Source organism: Carlito syrichta, unplaced genomic scaffold, assembly GCF_000164805.1.
Source record: "Carlito syrichta isolate Samal-C Ts95f unplaced genomic scaffold, Tarsius_syrichta-2.0.1 Scaffold315942, whole genome shotgun sequence".
NCBI classification, from domain to species: domain Eukaryota; kingdom Metazoa; phylum Chordata; class Mammalia; order Primates; family Tarsiidae; genus Carlito; species Carlito syrichta.
In genome coordinates, this window is record NW_007260038.1 from 177,880 (window position 1) to 190,116 (window position 12,237).

The 12,237-nt window shown below is 42.3% G+C and overlaps 1 protein-coding gene across 1 annotated transcript in view; it reads left to right on the top strand.

Annotated features, from left to right (window-relative positions):
* Positions 1-10,676, top strand: part of FKBP5 (FK506 binding protein 5) — a 59,298-nt gene extending 48,622 nt beyond the window's left edge. Inside the window, exons 6-8 of the mRNA XM_008073551.2 lie at positions 808-964; positions 7,721-7,811; positions 10,566-10,676. Coding sequence (XP_008071742.2) covers positions 808-964; positions 7,721-7,811; positions 10,566-10,676 — 359 coding nt within the window. The remainder of the gene's footprint in view (positions 1-807; positions 965-7,720; positions 7,812-10,565) is intronic.
* The last annotated feature ends 1,561 nt before the right edge of the window (positions 10,677-12,237 follow it).

The following is a 12,237-nucleotide window of genomic DNA, read 5'->3' on the forward strand; positions in this document are numbered from 1 at the left end:
TGCTGGGCTCCGGCGATCCTTCCGCCTCAGCCTTCCAAGTAGCCGGAATTACAGGCATGCGCGACCACACCTGGCTGATGTTTTGATTTATTGTAGAGATGAGGTCTCGCCGCCCAGGCGGGTCTCGAACCCGCAGGCTCAGGCAGTCCACTCACCTCAGCCTCCCAAAGGCACGGGATATTGGTTCTTTCACACTGTATATTTATTATTTCCACCAAGGGATACAGCTAAGTTACTCTTTGATGTTGTTGCCATTGAATTTACCATATTTATTCAAATATATTTGTGAATGAGATTAGGAGTCTTAAAGAAGAAAGAGCTTCTATATTCAGTGAACCTTTGTATATCATTGAAGAAATAGCCACTTTGTTGTTTTCCTGACCCAAACATCTTACACCAAGATGCAGGTATAGATGTTTAAGCCATTGCATATTTGATATTAAATTTGTGGCATTTTGATAACCCATCTATTAAATAATCTAGTATTTCTTGATCTTGTATGATAAGGAAACTTCTGTCATAAAGCAGACTTAGATTAAACCCGTGTGTCCCGTTTCTGGTACTAACTAAGCCACTTTATTGATACAGTTATCAGTAATTACATAACTTAAAACAAAGAAATATGGTTGCTCTTAAACTTTCAGACTGGGTGGACTAAACTTCAGCAAACATACCATGTGTGTCTCTTGATGAAATGAGAAAGGAGAAATGGTATTTGCTACATTTTTGGCCACTCATTTGTCACTTCACTAAATTAGCCAGTCCTGAGGAGTAGCTTTGTTGACTGTCCTGTCTCCTCGCCCTTAGTCTACCTGGAAGGCCACTGTGGCGAAAGGATGTTTGACTGCAGAGATGTGGTATTCACTGTTGGTGAAGGAGAAGACCATGACATTCCAATTGGAATTGACAAAGCCCTGGAGAAAATGCAGCGGGAAGAACAGTGTATTTTATATCTTGGACCCCGGTAAGCAGCCTGTCAGTTCAGAACACCAGTAATGTTACCAAAAGAACAGGGATATGCTCGCCTTTTCATTTGGCATTTGCCATTTTCAGTGAAGTCAGTACAACAGTGGAAATAGCTTATTAAATCAGGCTACAGATAGTCATTGAGTAAATTAATGGTTCTTACAATATTACAGAGGTTTGTGAGCGTGTTTACTTGACTGATAAGTGTTAAAAATAGGTCTTACAGGCACGTTTTGCCTTTGTAATTGTTTGTTTTACCTGCTGTATTGCCAGGACGGGCAGCTATTGCCCCTTCTCATGTGTTCTCTTGCCCCCCTTTCCCTTTTCTTTAATAGGCAGGAGGCAGTAAAGCTTGTGGGGGCTGAGAGTCAAAGACACGTTTGGTGAATTACTGCCACTTGAGTTGGTGCCACCTGTTCTTACACAGAATCTCTGAAAAAAGGCATGTTCTTCCTGGATCTCAAGGCAATGGAGATGACTCATTTTTTGCCTAAATTTTTCTCATCATAAGGATATCCATTAGCACTTAAGCTTAGAATTATCAGACACTGACAGTCTCTCTTGTGAAAACATGTTTGGTATTATTTTTAGATCTAAAATTATACCATGAATCCAAACCTTCTGTCTTAAGAAGTGGACCCCTTAGAGAAACCAGGGAGTTTTGATTCTGTTTGCACGAAAGCGCATCTGCTTATTTAGTATATTCTCCCTCTAGCTTCGTGCATTTCAGATGGCAGGTCTTCAAGTTATTGAGAATTGTGATGACCTGCACTTGCCAACTGATAATATTGTCTTTTGGTACAGTTGTTTGTCTTCGTATAGCCTCTGTAGTAATCCAGTGGCAAATTTACCTTTGCCCTAAACAGAATCTTTTTTTTTTTTTTAGTTGAGATCCCACACTGTCACCCAGGCTGTAATGCAGTGGCAAGATCACAACTCACTGCAACCTTGACCTTCTGGGCTTGGGTGGTCCTTCTGCCTCAGCCTCCCAAGTAGCTTGAACTACAAGCTCATGCCACCCCACTCAGCTAATGTCTTTATTTTTTATAGAAACAAGGTCTTGCTATGTCGTGAGCTCCTGGGCTCAAGCAATCCTCCTGCTTCACCCTCCCAAAGCGCTGGGATTGCAGGTGTGAGCCATCGTGCCTGTAATCATATTTTTGAGGTGATGTTTTAGCCAGGCTACTACCACTTGAAAATTCCTCCAAAATGCTCTATCTTGAACTCTTTAAAGTCTTCGCTGAGGTACCTTTTATATAATGCCTTCTTTTTCTCTACCCTCTACTCTTTTCTTTTTTTCACTACTACAGTCCCACTTCAATGTGTTTTATTACATGTACTCTGTATTTGTAGTTCACTTCAGACAAAGCTAGTTCTGTTTCTAGAAAGTATTTTAAAATCAAGTAGAGCACAGAGAAGGCTATCTCCTCCATATCGAAAAATCTCTCTTTTTTTTTTTTTGAGTTGGAGTCTCACTCTGTCGCCCAGACTGGAGTGCAGTGGCCGCTCCCGGCCACCGCAGCCTCGACCTGCTGGGCTCCGGCGATCCTTCCGCCTCAGCCTTCCAAGTAGCTGGAATTACAGGCATGTGCTACCATGCCCGGTGCGATTTTTTGATTTATTGTAGAAATGGGGTCTCGCTGCCCAGGCAGGTCTCGAACCCGTGGGCTCAGGCAATCCACTCACCTCAGCCTCCCAAAGGCGCAGGATTACAGGCTGAGCCACCGAGCCCGGCTAAAAAAAATCTCTATTTTTAATTAGCATTCCAAAGCTATAGTAGTTCTAACTTGGGGATAACGGGCACTTAGGTCTAATGTGTGTTTTCAAAATTTAAGCTCCTTAAGAATAAGTTCTGTTTGTATTATAAGCATATACTTTTACATGAATCATTTATTACATTTTAACCTAGCTAATAAGGCAATTGTGGGGACAGATGTCTCAAGTTTAATGGCAAAAAGAAAAACAGAAATTGTCTTTGTATTTTTTTCTATGCAAATAGTTCTTGTAGGTTTAAACTATTTGTTGTATCATTAGAGATTATACCCTGCTTCATGCTTCCCAGCTGTGTACACTTGGACAAGTCAGTTCACTCTCCTAAGCCATAGTTTCCCCACCTGTAAGTGGGGATCACAGTCTCTACCTCATAAAGTTGTGGAGCACTTAGCCAAGTGCCTGACACATAGGAGCCCTCAGCATATTAGCTATTATTGCTGTTGTGACGACTATCTTTCTCTTCCATTTTGCCCTCAGACCACAGGAAAAAAGAACATCCTGTTTTAACACATGATAGACTTTTCAGGTCTTTCAAGCATAAAAGTAGTCAACAAGTTATCATAAATGTCTAGGTATAAAAGTTTTTTCATATGTTTTATAGAAATAATTTGGCATAGTAAGAAAGGAACATGTTATTTTTGTGTTCAAGGTGTTGGTTGGTATGTTGAGAAATTATGTAGAGTGCATTCTCTGCCATACAAGACTGTCTGCATATGCACAGCACAGTACTATACATGTATGTAGAAAATTCCTACATACTAAGCATGTTTTGAGTGCATGCAATGAATTTGTTTATTCAGATTCCCACTTCCATAAAACATTACCCCTGAGTATTGCTGTAAATGTGGATGTTGCAAATATACAAGGGGGGACCCAAAAAACCGGAATATTTTTGGAGAGAAAGCCCCTTGTGGTACAGGCTTCCCCCGCTAAGTAAGTGTTCTAGGAACCCATCGGCATCAGTGTACCAGCTAGCACTGTTGTGAGTGGCTGCATTCGGCTTCAGTGAATTTTTTTGGAGATTCTTTCAGTGCGTTTGTCCATTTCATGATGGATGATTTGCAAGCATACCTACCCACACCATGCTGAGTGTTATACAGTTTTTGGCCAAAAACAGCATGACCCCATGCCCTACCTTCCCTATTCACCTGATCTCGCACCGAGCAACTTTCTTTTGTTTCTCGGATGAAAAATTTCCTCCAAGGAAAACGTTTTACCAATGTGGAAGAAGTGAAACAAAAAACAGCAGAAGCACTAAAAGGAATCAAAATTGACAAGTTCAAAGACTGTTTTGAGCAGTGAAAAAAGTGTCTCCATAGGTGTACTGCATCAAAGAAAGTACTTTGAAGGTGATTGAAGTTTAAACATATAAGAATAAATACATGTAGCCGGGTTTGGTGGCTCAGCCTGTAATCCCGCGCCTCTGGGAGGCTGAGGTGAGTGGATTACCTGATCCCGCGGGTTTGAGACCCGCCTGGGCAGCGAGACCTCATCTCTACAATAAAAAATAAAAAATCAGCCGGACATGGTAGTGCATGCCTGTAATTCCGGCTACTCAGAAGGCTGAGGCGGAAGGATCGCTGGAGCCCAGCATGTTGAGGCTGCGGTGGCCGGAAGCGGCCACTGCGCTCCAGTCTGGGCGACGGAGTGACACTCCAACTCAAAAAAAAAAAAGAATAAATATACAATGTTTTATAAATAAATTCCAGGGTTTATTGGGCCCCCCCATATGCTTAGTGTCATCTCTGTATTTCGTTCTCCAAAAAAATTTCCAAGGCACACCTCTTAGACTCTGGTAGACTCCTCAAAAGAATATTTTCCAATTAAGAAATTCATAAAACATTTTCAGAGAACCCATTTTTCTCTCTTCTCACTGGGACAATATCTTCCCTTTATATTGTTGTTTTAAATACCACGACTGGTTAATCTTTTCTGTTTTAGGTAAAATGTGTATAGTTTTAACTTTTTTTTCTTTTTCTTCCTTTCCTTTTCTTTCTGTCCCACACCAACCCAAAACAAAAACGCAGGCTACCAAAAGCAGTAGTGTCTAATGATGAGGCAGTATGGGTCAAAAAACTAAATGATTTTCTGAGGACATTCAGTCTGAATTTACATCCTGGCTCTGTCACTGCCTCTATGCATAATTCTCAGGAAGTACTTCTCCAAGCTTCAGTTTCTTCATCTGTAAAAGGAATGATTGGCAAGAGCTTATATGTAGTACAAGTACTTCCATATGCATATAAAGGCTTAATGATCATTAATAGTCATGATTTGATTGGGCTCAATGACTCAGCCTGTAATCCCAGCACTTTGGGAGGCCAAGGCGAGTAGATTGCCTGAGCCTGTGGGTTTGAGGCCAGCCTGGGCAATTTGGTGAGACCTCATCTCTACAATAAATAAAAAATTAGCTGGGCGTGGTAGCACACGCCTGTAGTTCCAGCTACTTGGAAGGCTGAGGTGGAAGAATCGCCTGAACCCAGCAAGTCAACGCTTGAGTGGCCATGAGTGTGCATGCCACTGCACTCCAGCCTGAGTGACAGAGTGAAACTCCAACCCCCCAAAAAATAGTCATGATTTTGTATCTCATCTCTGGAGACAACTGTTCATTCAAGGACATTAATACTGAATCCCTTCTGTTAGTGTAGCTCAGCTTATCTTTTGGTTAAGTCCTGGAATACCTTTTGTGGTGTTTTATTTTTCAGGGAATTGCATGTCCTGGTTCCTTCTTTGCAGGGCTGATCTAGCATAAGTCTGGCAACTTTCTGTGTAACACAGAAGTAGACTAGATGCACGCAGAACAGTTTGGTGTGAGCTTACACCTCCCCAGGGTGATGTGTTTCACCTGCATCTTGACAGGATCCCTTCATTTTGACCAGAGAGAGATTTTAGAAATATATTTCTCTTTACTCTTTTTTGATCCCATTGATAATAGGGCACTTGGATGCCTTTCTTGGCCCAACCCCACACTCCCCACCCTCAGCCATAGGGCCCCTATTTGTGAGTTCTTTTAAGGCAGATTTCCTCATCATCAACACTATTGAAATGGGGCTGGATAATTCTTGGTTGTGGGGGAGCTGTCCTGGGCATTGTAGGATAGTCAGCAGCATTCCTGGCCTCGGCTCACTAGATTCCATGTTACCCCCCATTTGTGACAACCCACAATGTCTCTAGACATTGCCAGATGTCCCCAGAGGGAGGAGGGGTTCATATCACCCTGGTTGAGAGCCACTGGTCTAAAGCAGGTGCCAGGTCATCCGTTGCATTTGTACCAGCTCAGTACAGGACTCCAAGTGTGCCATGTGCTACCTCCCTAGTTTCCAGCAGTTAACGAATGTTCTTTGTTTTCTAGATGGCAGAAACAAAATAGGAGATATACAGGTCTAAGAGCTCAAAGTAGAAAACTAGGCACCACTTCCTAAAATTGGCCACTGGTAATTAGGGCTTTTTGTTTATTTGCTGAAGATACCCTTTGCCTTGCTATTAAAACCACCACACCTCACTCCTACTAGCTCTCACTGTATCTCTGTGCCTGTCTCTGGCTCCAGCTTCCATTTTCTTGTGTAACTTTGGAGGTGAGTGAGTAAGCATTTTTTTTTTCCTGGAAAATTCCCTCAAGGGGTAAAGAAAGTGGTACCAGCAACAAGACATGAGTGTTCCTACTCTAGTCTTTGCCCAGAGAAATACCCTGGAGGTATTAGCATCAACCCAGATTTGACATCTTTCAAGCCATAGCCTTAAAATTTGAGTTTGCTAAGTTTTTTGAAAGTCCACTTCATATTAAAGAACAGTTTAGCTTGCGACAGATGGGCACAGAATATGTTCTAGTGACACTTTACTAATATACTAGGCATTGTTCTAAATGCTGGGAAGTTGTTGAGCCAGACAGAGCTCCCCTAGAGCTTCCATTCTGGTAAACACATGCTGCTTTATTTATTTATTTTTTTTTACCTTGAGTCGGAGTGAGGGGTCTCACTCCGTCATGCAGACTGTAGTGCAGTAGCACAATCATGGCTCAAGTGATCCTCCCTCTTCAGCCTCCTGAGTAGCTGGGACTACAGATGAATGCCATCACACCCAGCTAATTTTTTTTGTAGAGACGAGGTCTCACTATGTTGGTCAGGCTAGTCCTGAACTTCCGGGCTCAAGAAATCCTCCTGCCTTGGCTCTCAAAGTGCTAGGATTACAGACTCACACCTAGCCCGTGATTGTTGAATACATTTGATTTGCTACAGCTCGTAAATGATTCCAAAAAACAAACATATATCCCCAGGTATTTTATTCAGTGTTGTGACATTTACAACATGATAGCTCCAGAGACATAAGAGTGTTTTACTTGGTGGATGAGTCAGAACTTGCTAGGGCTGCTATTGTTGATTATACATGTGTTATTTGTGTGTCCTAGTGTGCTTTTAAAAACTACTTCTTCAAGAACTACTGTGAAAACTTATTTCCTGACGTGTGAGCCTTTCCCCTCCATTTATCCGACTGGAAATGGTACTGCTGAAAGGTCACAGCACTTGAAAGTTAAAAGCTTATTAAACCATACCTCTGACAAACACTCCTATAACAATTACAGTGACTGTGTCTTCCCTGTCCTTCCTGCTGATAAAACTTAGGGGAAAATTCCTAATATCTAAATCATGGCTGCTTTATAAAAAGACTAGATATAAAATCAGGCAGAGAAAAAGGCAGTGACATTTAAAATCACTTTAAATAAGCTGTCGCAAGGAGTACATGTGTTACATTATATGTGAATGTGAAGGAAAAAAGAAAACAAAATCTAGCCTGGTTTCTAAGAAAACCATAGCAGTGAAACTTGGCACTGTATCTTGTGATCAACATCTGGTTTGTCTTCAGAGTCTCTGATGTATATAGTTTGCAAATGATAACTCTATGCTAATATGATACCTCAAAATACTGAAGGAGGTACCTGGAAATATGCCAATTCTTTTAAAGTTTTATTTCTTACTCTCCATTTCAGATATGGTTTTGGAGAGGCAGGGAAGCCTAAATTTGGCATTGAACCTAACGCTGAGCTTATATATGAAGTTACACTTAAGAGCTTCGAAAAGGTGAGAGGATACCAACTTTCCTAACATCACCATCAATCTCTTCTCCATCCACTTCCTGTAAACCAGTCTCTTCTTTAGTAGGTGATGTCGATAGATGGTGTTTACTTGTATGTTGTGCTTTTCATTATCAGGTTTGTGTCTTGTCTCCAACACTGCTGCTAAAGTATGGGACAATTGACACAGCACAGCTGATATACAACCCAGGAGCACCATGTTCTTATTTTGTTCCTATGTGTCAGGCTTTTTTTTTTTTTCAACTTTTTTGGGTAGAATCCAAGAATTGTTCCCTTATCTATTCCTAGACTTGTTCTTTTTTTTTCCTGAGTTGAGGACAGAAAGGTCCACGTTCTGCCAAGCCACTCCTTGGGGCAGTGGAGCGCAGCTCTTCAGTGCTGAATGAGTTGTACCCTTCACAGGAGTCACAACAAGGCCTGCATTGTGACTCCAAGTTATTATTACCCCCATTTGCAAGACCTCAGGGGCCACCAGGCTCTGTGACCAGGGATACAAGAAAGAAACCCTGCTAGCCCGAGGCCTTTCTTTTCATACCTATCCAAGTAGAGAAAGGAGAATTTGCCAGTTGCCCTTGGTTCCAGAAATGGTATGCCTCCTTGAACATGTCTCCATATCAGGCCCACCTCTGGAGGCTCCTGGCAGTGGCTGACCTGGACACACACAGCATATGCCTGAGCGGGATGTGCTGTCGTCTTGCATTTCCAAAGCCCCACCCTTCCTGGGGCCCCTCAATGCCTATGTCTGGTGTTCCCACCCAGTGTTTCCTCCATGTTCTGTACATCAAGCTTTTGACTGCAAAGATGACTATTTATATTTTGTTAGACTCACAAAGAAAGTCATTTTCCTGTGGATTTGTACATTTGGGTGAAGAAAGTGGGGGAAGGACTGCTTTGGGATTCTGCTCCAGCAGTGGTGTTCCTTATCACACCCCTCCCAGTTCATGTTCCCCTAAACAAACATATGCCCTTGTCACAAGCATTGCTTCTGAAGTCCTGCTAGTTTAGCACTGATGTTCCAGTGCTGGCTTTATAGCATATTGTGTTTTTTATTGTTGAACAGAGAGGAAATAATCTTTATCATATGGTTATTCAGACCTTTGGCTTTCCTGTTTCCATTTTTATAAAGTAGCCCTTTGCCCTTCCCTACCCATGGCCCACTGGGCACAGCTCATTCAGGAGCTTTCTCCCCGTGGTGAGCCACACAAGCCTGTGTCTTGCCATCACTCCAAGAGTGTGTTTTTGCAGTGTTGCTTGGTATATCTGAAACCACAGAAGGTGTGTGATGTCGTTGGGGGCAGTGTGACTTAACTCTCTGCCTTGTAGAGTAAGAATATAATTATACTCCATAAAGACTGAGCCGGGGCCGGGCTCGGTGGCTCAGCCTGTAATCCCACGCTTTGGGAGGCTGAGGTGAGTGGATTGCCTGAGCCCGTGGGTTCAAGACCTGGCTGGGCAACTTGGCGAGACCTCATCTTTACAATAAATCAAAAAATTAGCTGGGCGTGGTAGTGCACGCCTGTAATTCCAGCTACTTGGAAGGCTGAGCGGAAGGATCGCTGGAGCCCAGCAGGTCGAGGCTGCAATGGCCGGGAGCATGCCACTGCACTCTAGTCTGGGCGACAGAGTGAAACTTCAACTCAAAAAAAAAAAAAGACTGAGCCAATATAAAAAATACAAAGGGCTCATGTTAACTAGGTGTGTGTGTGTATATATATATATATATACGTGCGCGCACGTGCTGAAATCTGGAATTTTTAGTCATGGAGCTGCATTGATAGGAAGCAGTGTGAGTTGCCAGAAGACTAGTGACCCTTTCATTATTCACTTAAAAAAAAAATCAGAAGATAGTGAGGACTGTGACACCAGCAACACACACTTACTGTCTTTTGAATAGAGAGAATGTTACAGTTATCCACTTAAATTTCATAATTCATATGCAGTCAGTAGCACTGACCACACCCATTTTCACTTTCCCTAAAGAACCCCAGATTATTCTCTTGGTTCTTTGATCCATCTAAATCCGGCTGTTCATATGCGTGTAGTTATTTTTGTATTTGTATGTATAATGGTGGGGAGTAACAATACACATAATACAAACTAGCAGATGATAATGAAGTCATTTATTTATGGCTCTGAAATAATACTTGTGCATGGGCCTTACCTTCTCAATTATGTTTTACTTGAAATTCCCCAAGTATGTGTCTGGAAGTCAAACTACAGTTTATCAGTATTATAAGAATATCTGGTGATTTTAGAGTGACAAGTCTAATCTGACCTGAAATTTAAAAATGCTTTATAAATTTCAGGTCACGGCTGTGACTTAATTACAACAGTGTTCCCAGTATAAAGCTGAAAAACTGAAGCTTGAGAGAAGCATCTTAGTGGAGAGGTTTGCAAGAGAGAGATGAGGCGCCCTAGCTTTGTGTGTCTTCACATTATAATTCTAAAGATACACTTTTTAACAGTGCTCAACCGTTTATGTTCCTTACTGTGTTTTTGCTAGTTCCTCCCTCTTGAGCAACATGGCTCAAGCTGTCACTTGGTCATCCTGGAAAGTGACTTCCTCCAACAGTACACAAAAAGAACACTAGCCTAGCAGTGAACGGTACTGAACACAATACCAGCAGCAGAGTGTTTTGAGTCTGGGTATCCTCCAGAGTAGCTGCGGTTTGTCTAATGGGCATCAACTGATACTTTTCCTTCTTTGTTCATCTAACTATTGTCACAAATTTGCCCACAGGCCAAAGAATCCTGGGAGATGGATACCAAGGAAAAATTGGAGCAGGCTGCCCTTGTCAAAGAGAAGGGAACCTTATACTTCAAGGTGTGTGAGTCCCTGTACAATCCTTAACATCTCAAAGAATTACTCAAGTGTCAGTGAGTTTTGCTGATATTCCCTACTCTGAATTGTGTCAGCACTCTTTTTGGTAAGAACAAGCCAGAATTTTTACAAGTCTGTTATTTTTCAGTATAAGAAATGGCAAGGAAAGAATGAATTGATGTGGGGAAATAAGTACAAATACGTCTTTCACACGTTCTGCTCTAGACTGTGTCCTTCCATAAAGGCATACCAGATCTGGCTTGCCATCACAGTATCACTCAAGGCCTAAACTATCTCGCTTGGTACATAGTTGACACTCCACAAGTGTTTTTGGAATGGAAAAAAAAGAAGGAATAGAATAATTGTTAGCAAGCGGTGGATTCATAGGAGTAAGTTTTACATTATTTTCCTTTCCACTGTCCTGGTGATGTCACTAGGGCACATGACAACAGGAAAAAGCACATGTACAGATTTAGAAAGAAATTGACAGGCGGAGAATATTAATTGCCTCTAATGGTCAAGATGATTCCCATATACTTGCGCTTTTGAGGAGTCCTCAGAAACTCCTGGATAATGTTCATCATAAATTGCTTCTCAAAAACCCTTTCTAGTAGCATCTAGGAGTGTGATGTTTTCTCTCTTAGATATTAAACCCCCAAATGTAAGAAAAAAAGAAACAGTGCTTTGCTCAATTGTAGTCAGTGTTCTACCCTTTGCATCCCCCACCCCAAGTATACACCTTCTCCGTGTCATGCAGAGAGGGCTCAGTGGTGAGAGTTAGAGGGAGACCAAGAGTTTGGTTATGATTTTTGACCAGGCACGGTGACTCATGCCTGTAAACCCAGCACTTTGGGAAGCAGAGGCAAGAAGATTACCTGAGCTCAGATGTTCGAGATCAGCCTGAGCAACATGGCGAGACCTCGTCTTGACAGCAAATAAAAACATCAGCTGGGCATGGTGGCATGCCTGTGGTTCCAGCTACTTGGAAGGCTAAGGCAGAAGGATCGCCTGAGTCCAGCAGGTCGAGGCTGCCGTGGCTGTGAGGTGCCACTGCACTCCAGCCTAGGCAACAGAGTGAGACTTAACTTAAAAAAAGAAAAAGATTTATTTCCTTTTTCTGCCACTGCAATACTTGAATAGAACGTAGACGATGACATCTAACAGCATGATACAGGAATGTGTAAGTGTGCTTTCACAAGTCTTTAGGGAGCGATCTGATGTCAGACATGCTATTGCGTTTATAACCTGATCAGGAGGGAAGGGGGGTAATGTTAACTCAAATGAAACAACTAGAGAATTGTGTCAGAACAGATGATCAACCCCAAACTAGCCCAGACAAGGGCCACATGTTTGGTTTTTGTTTTTCAAACTTTGACCTGAGACCAACCATAGGATCATGAAATCTAGTAAGTAGAAGTGTATTGCATTATGTCATAAGGATAAGTTTTTTTTTGTTTTTGTTTTTTTTTGAGTTGGACTCTGTCGCCCAGACTGGAGTGCAGTGGCCGCTCCCGGCCACCGCAGCCTCAACCCGCTGGGCTTCGGCGATCCTTCCGCCTCAGCCTTCCATTAGCCGGAACTACAGGCGTGC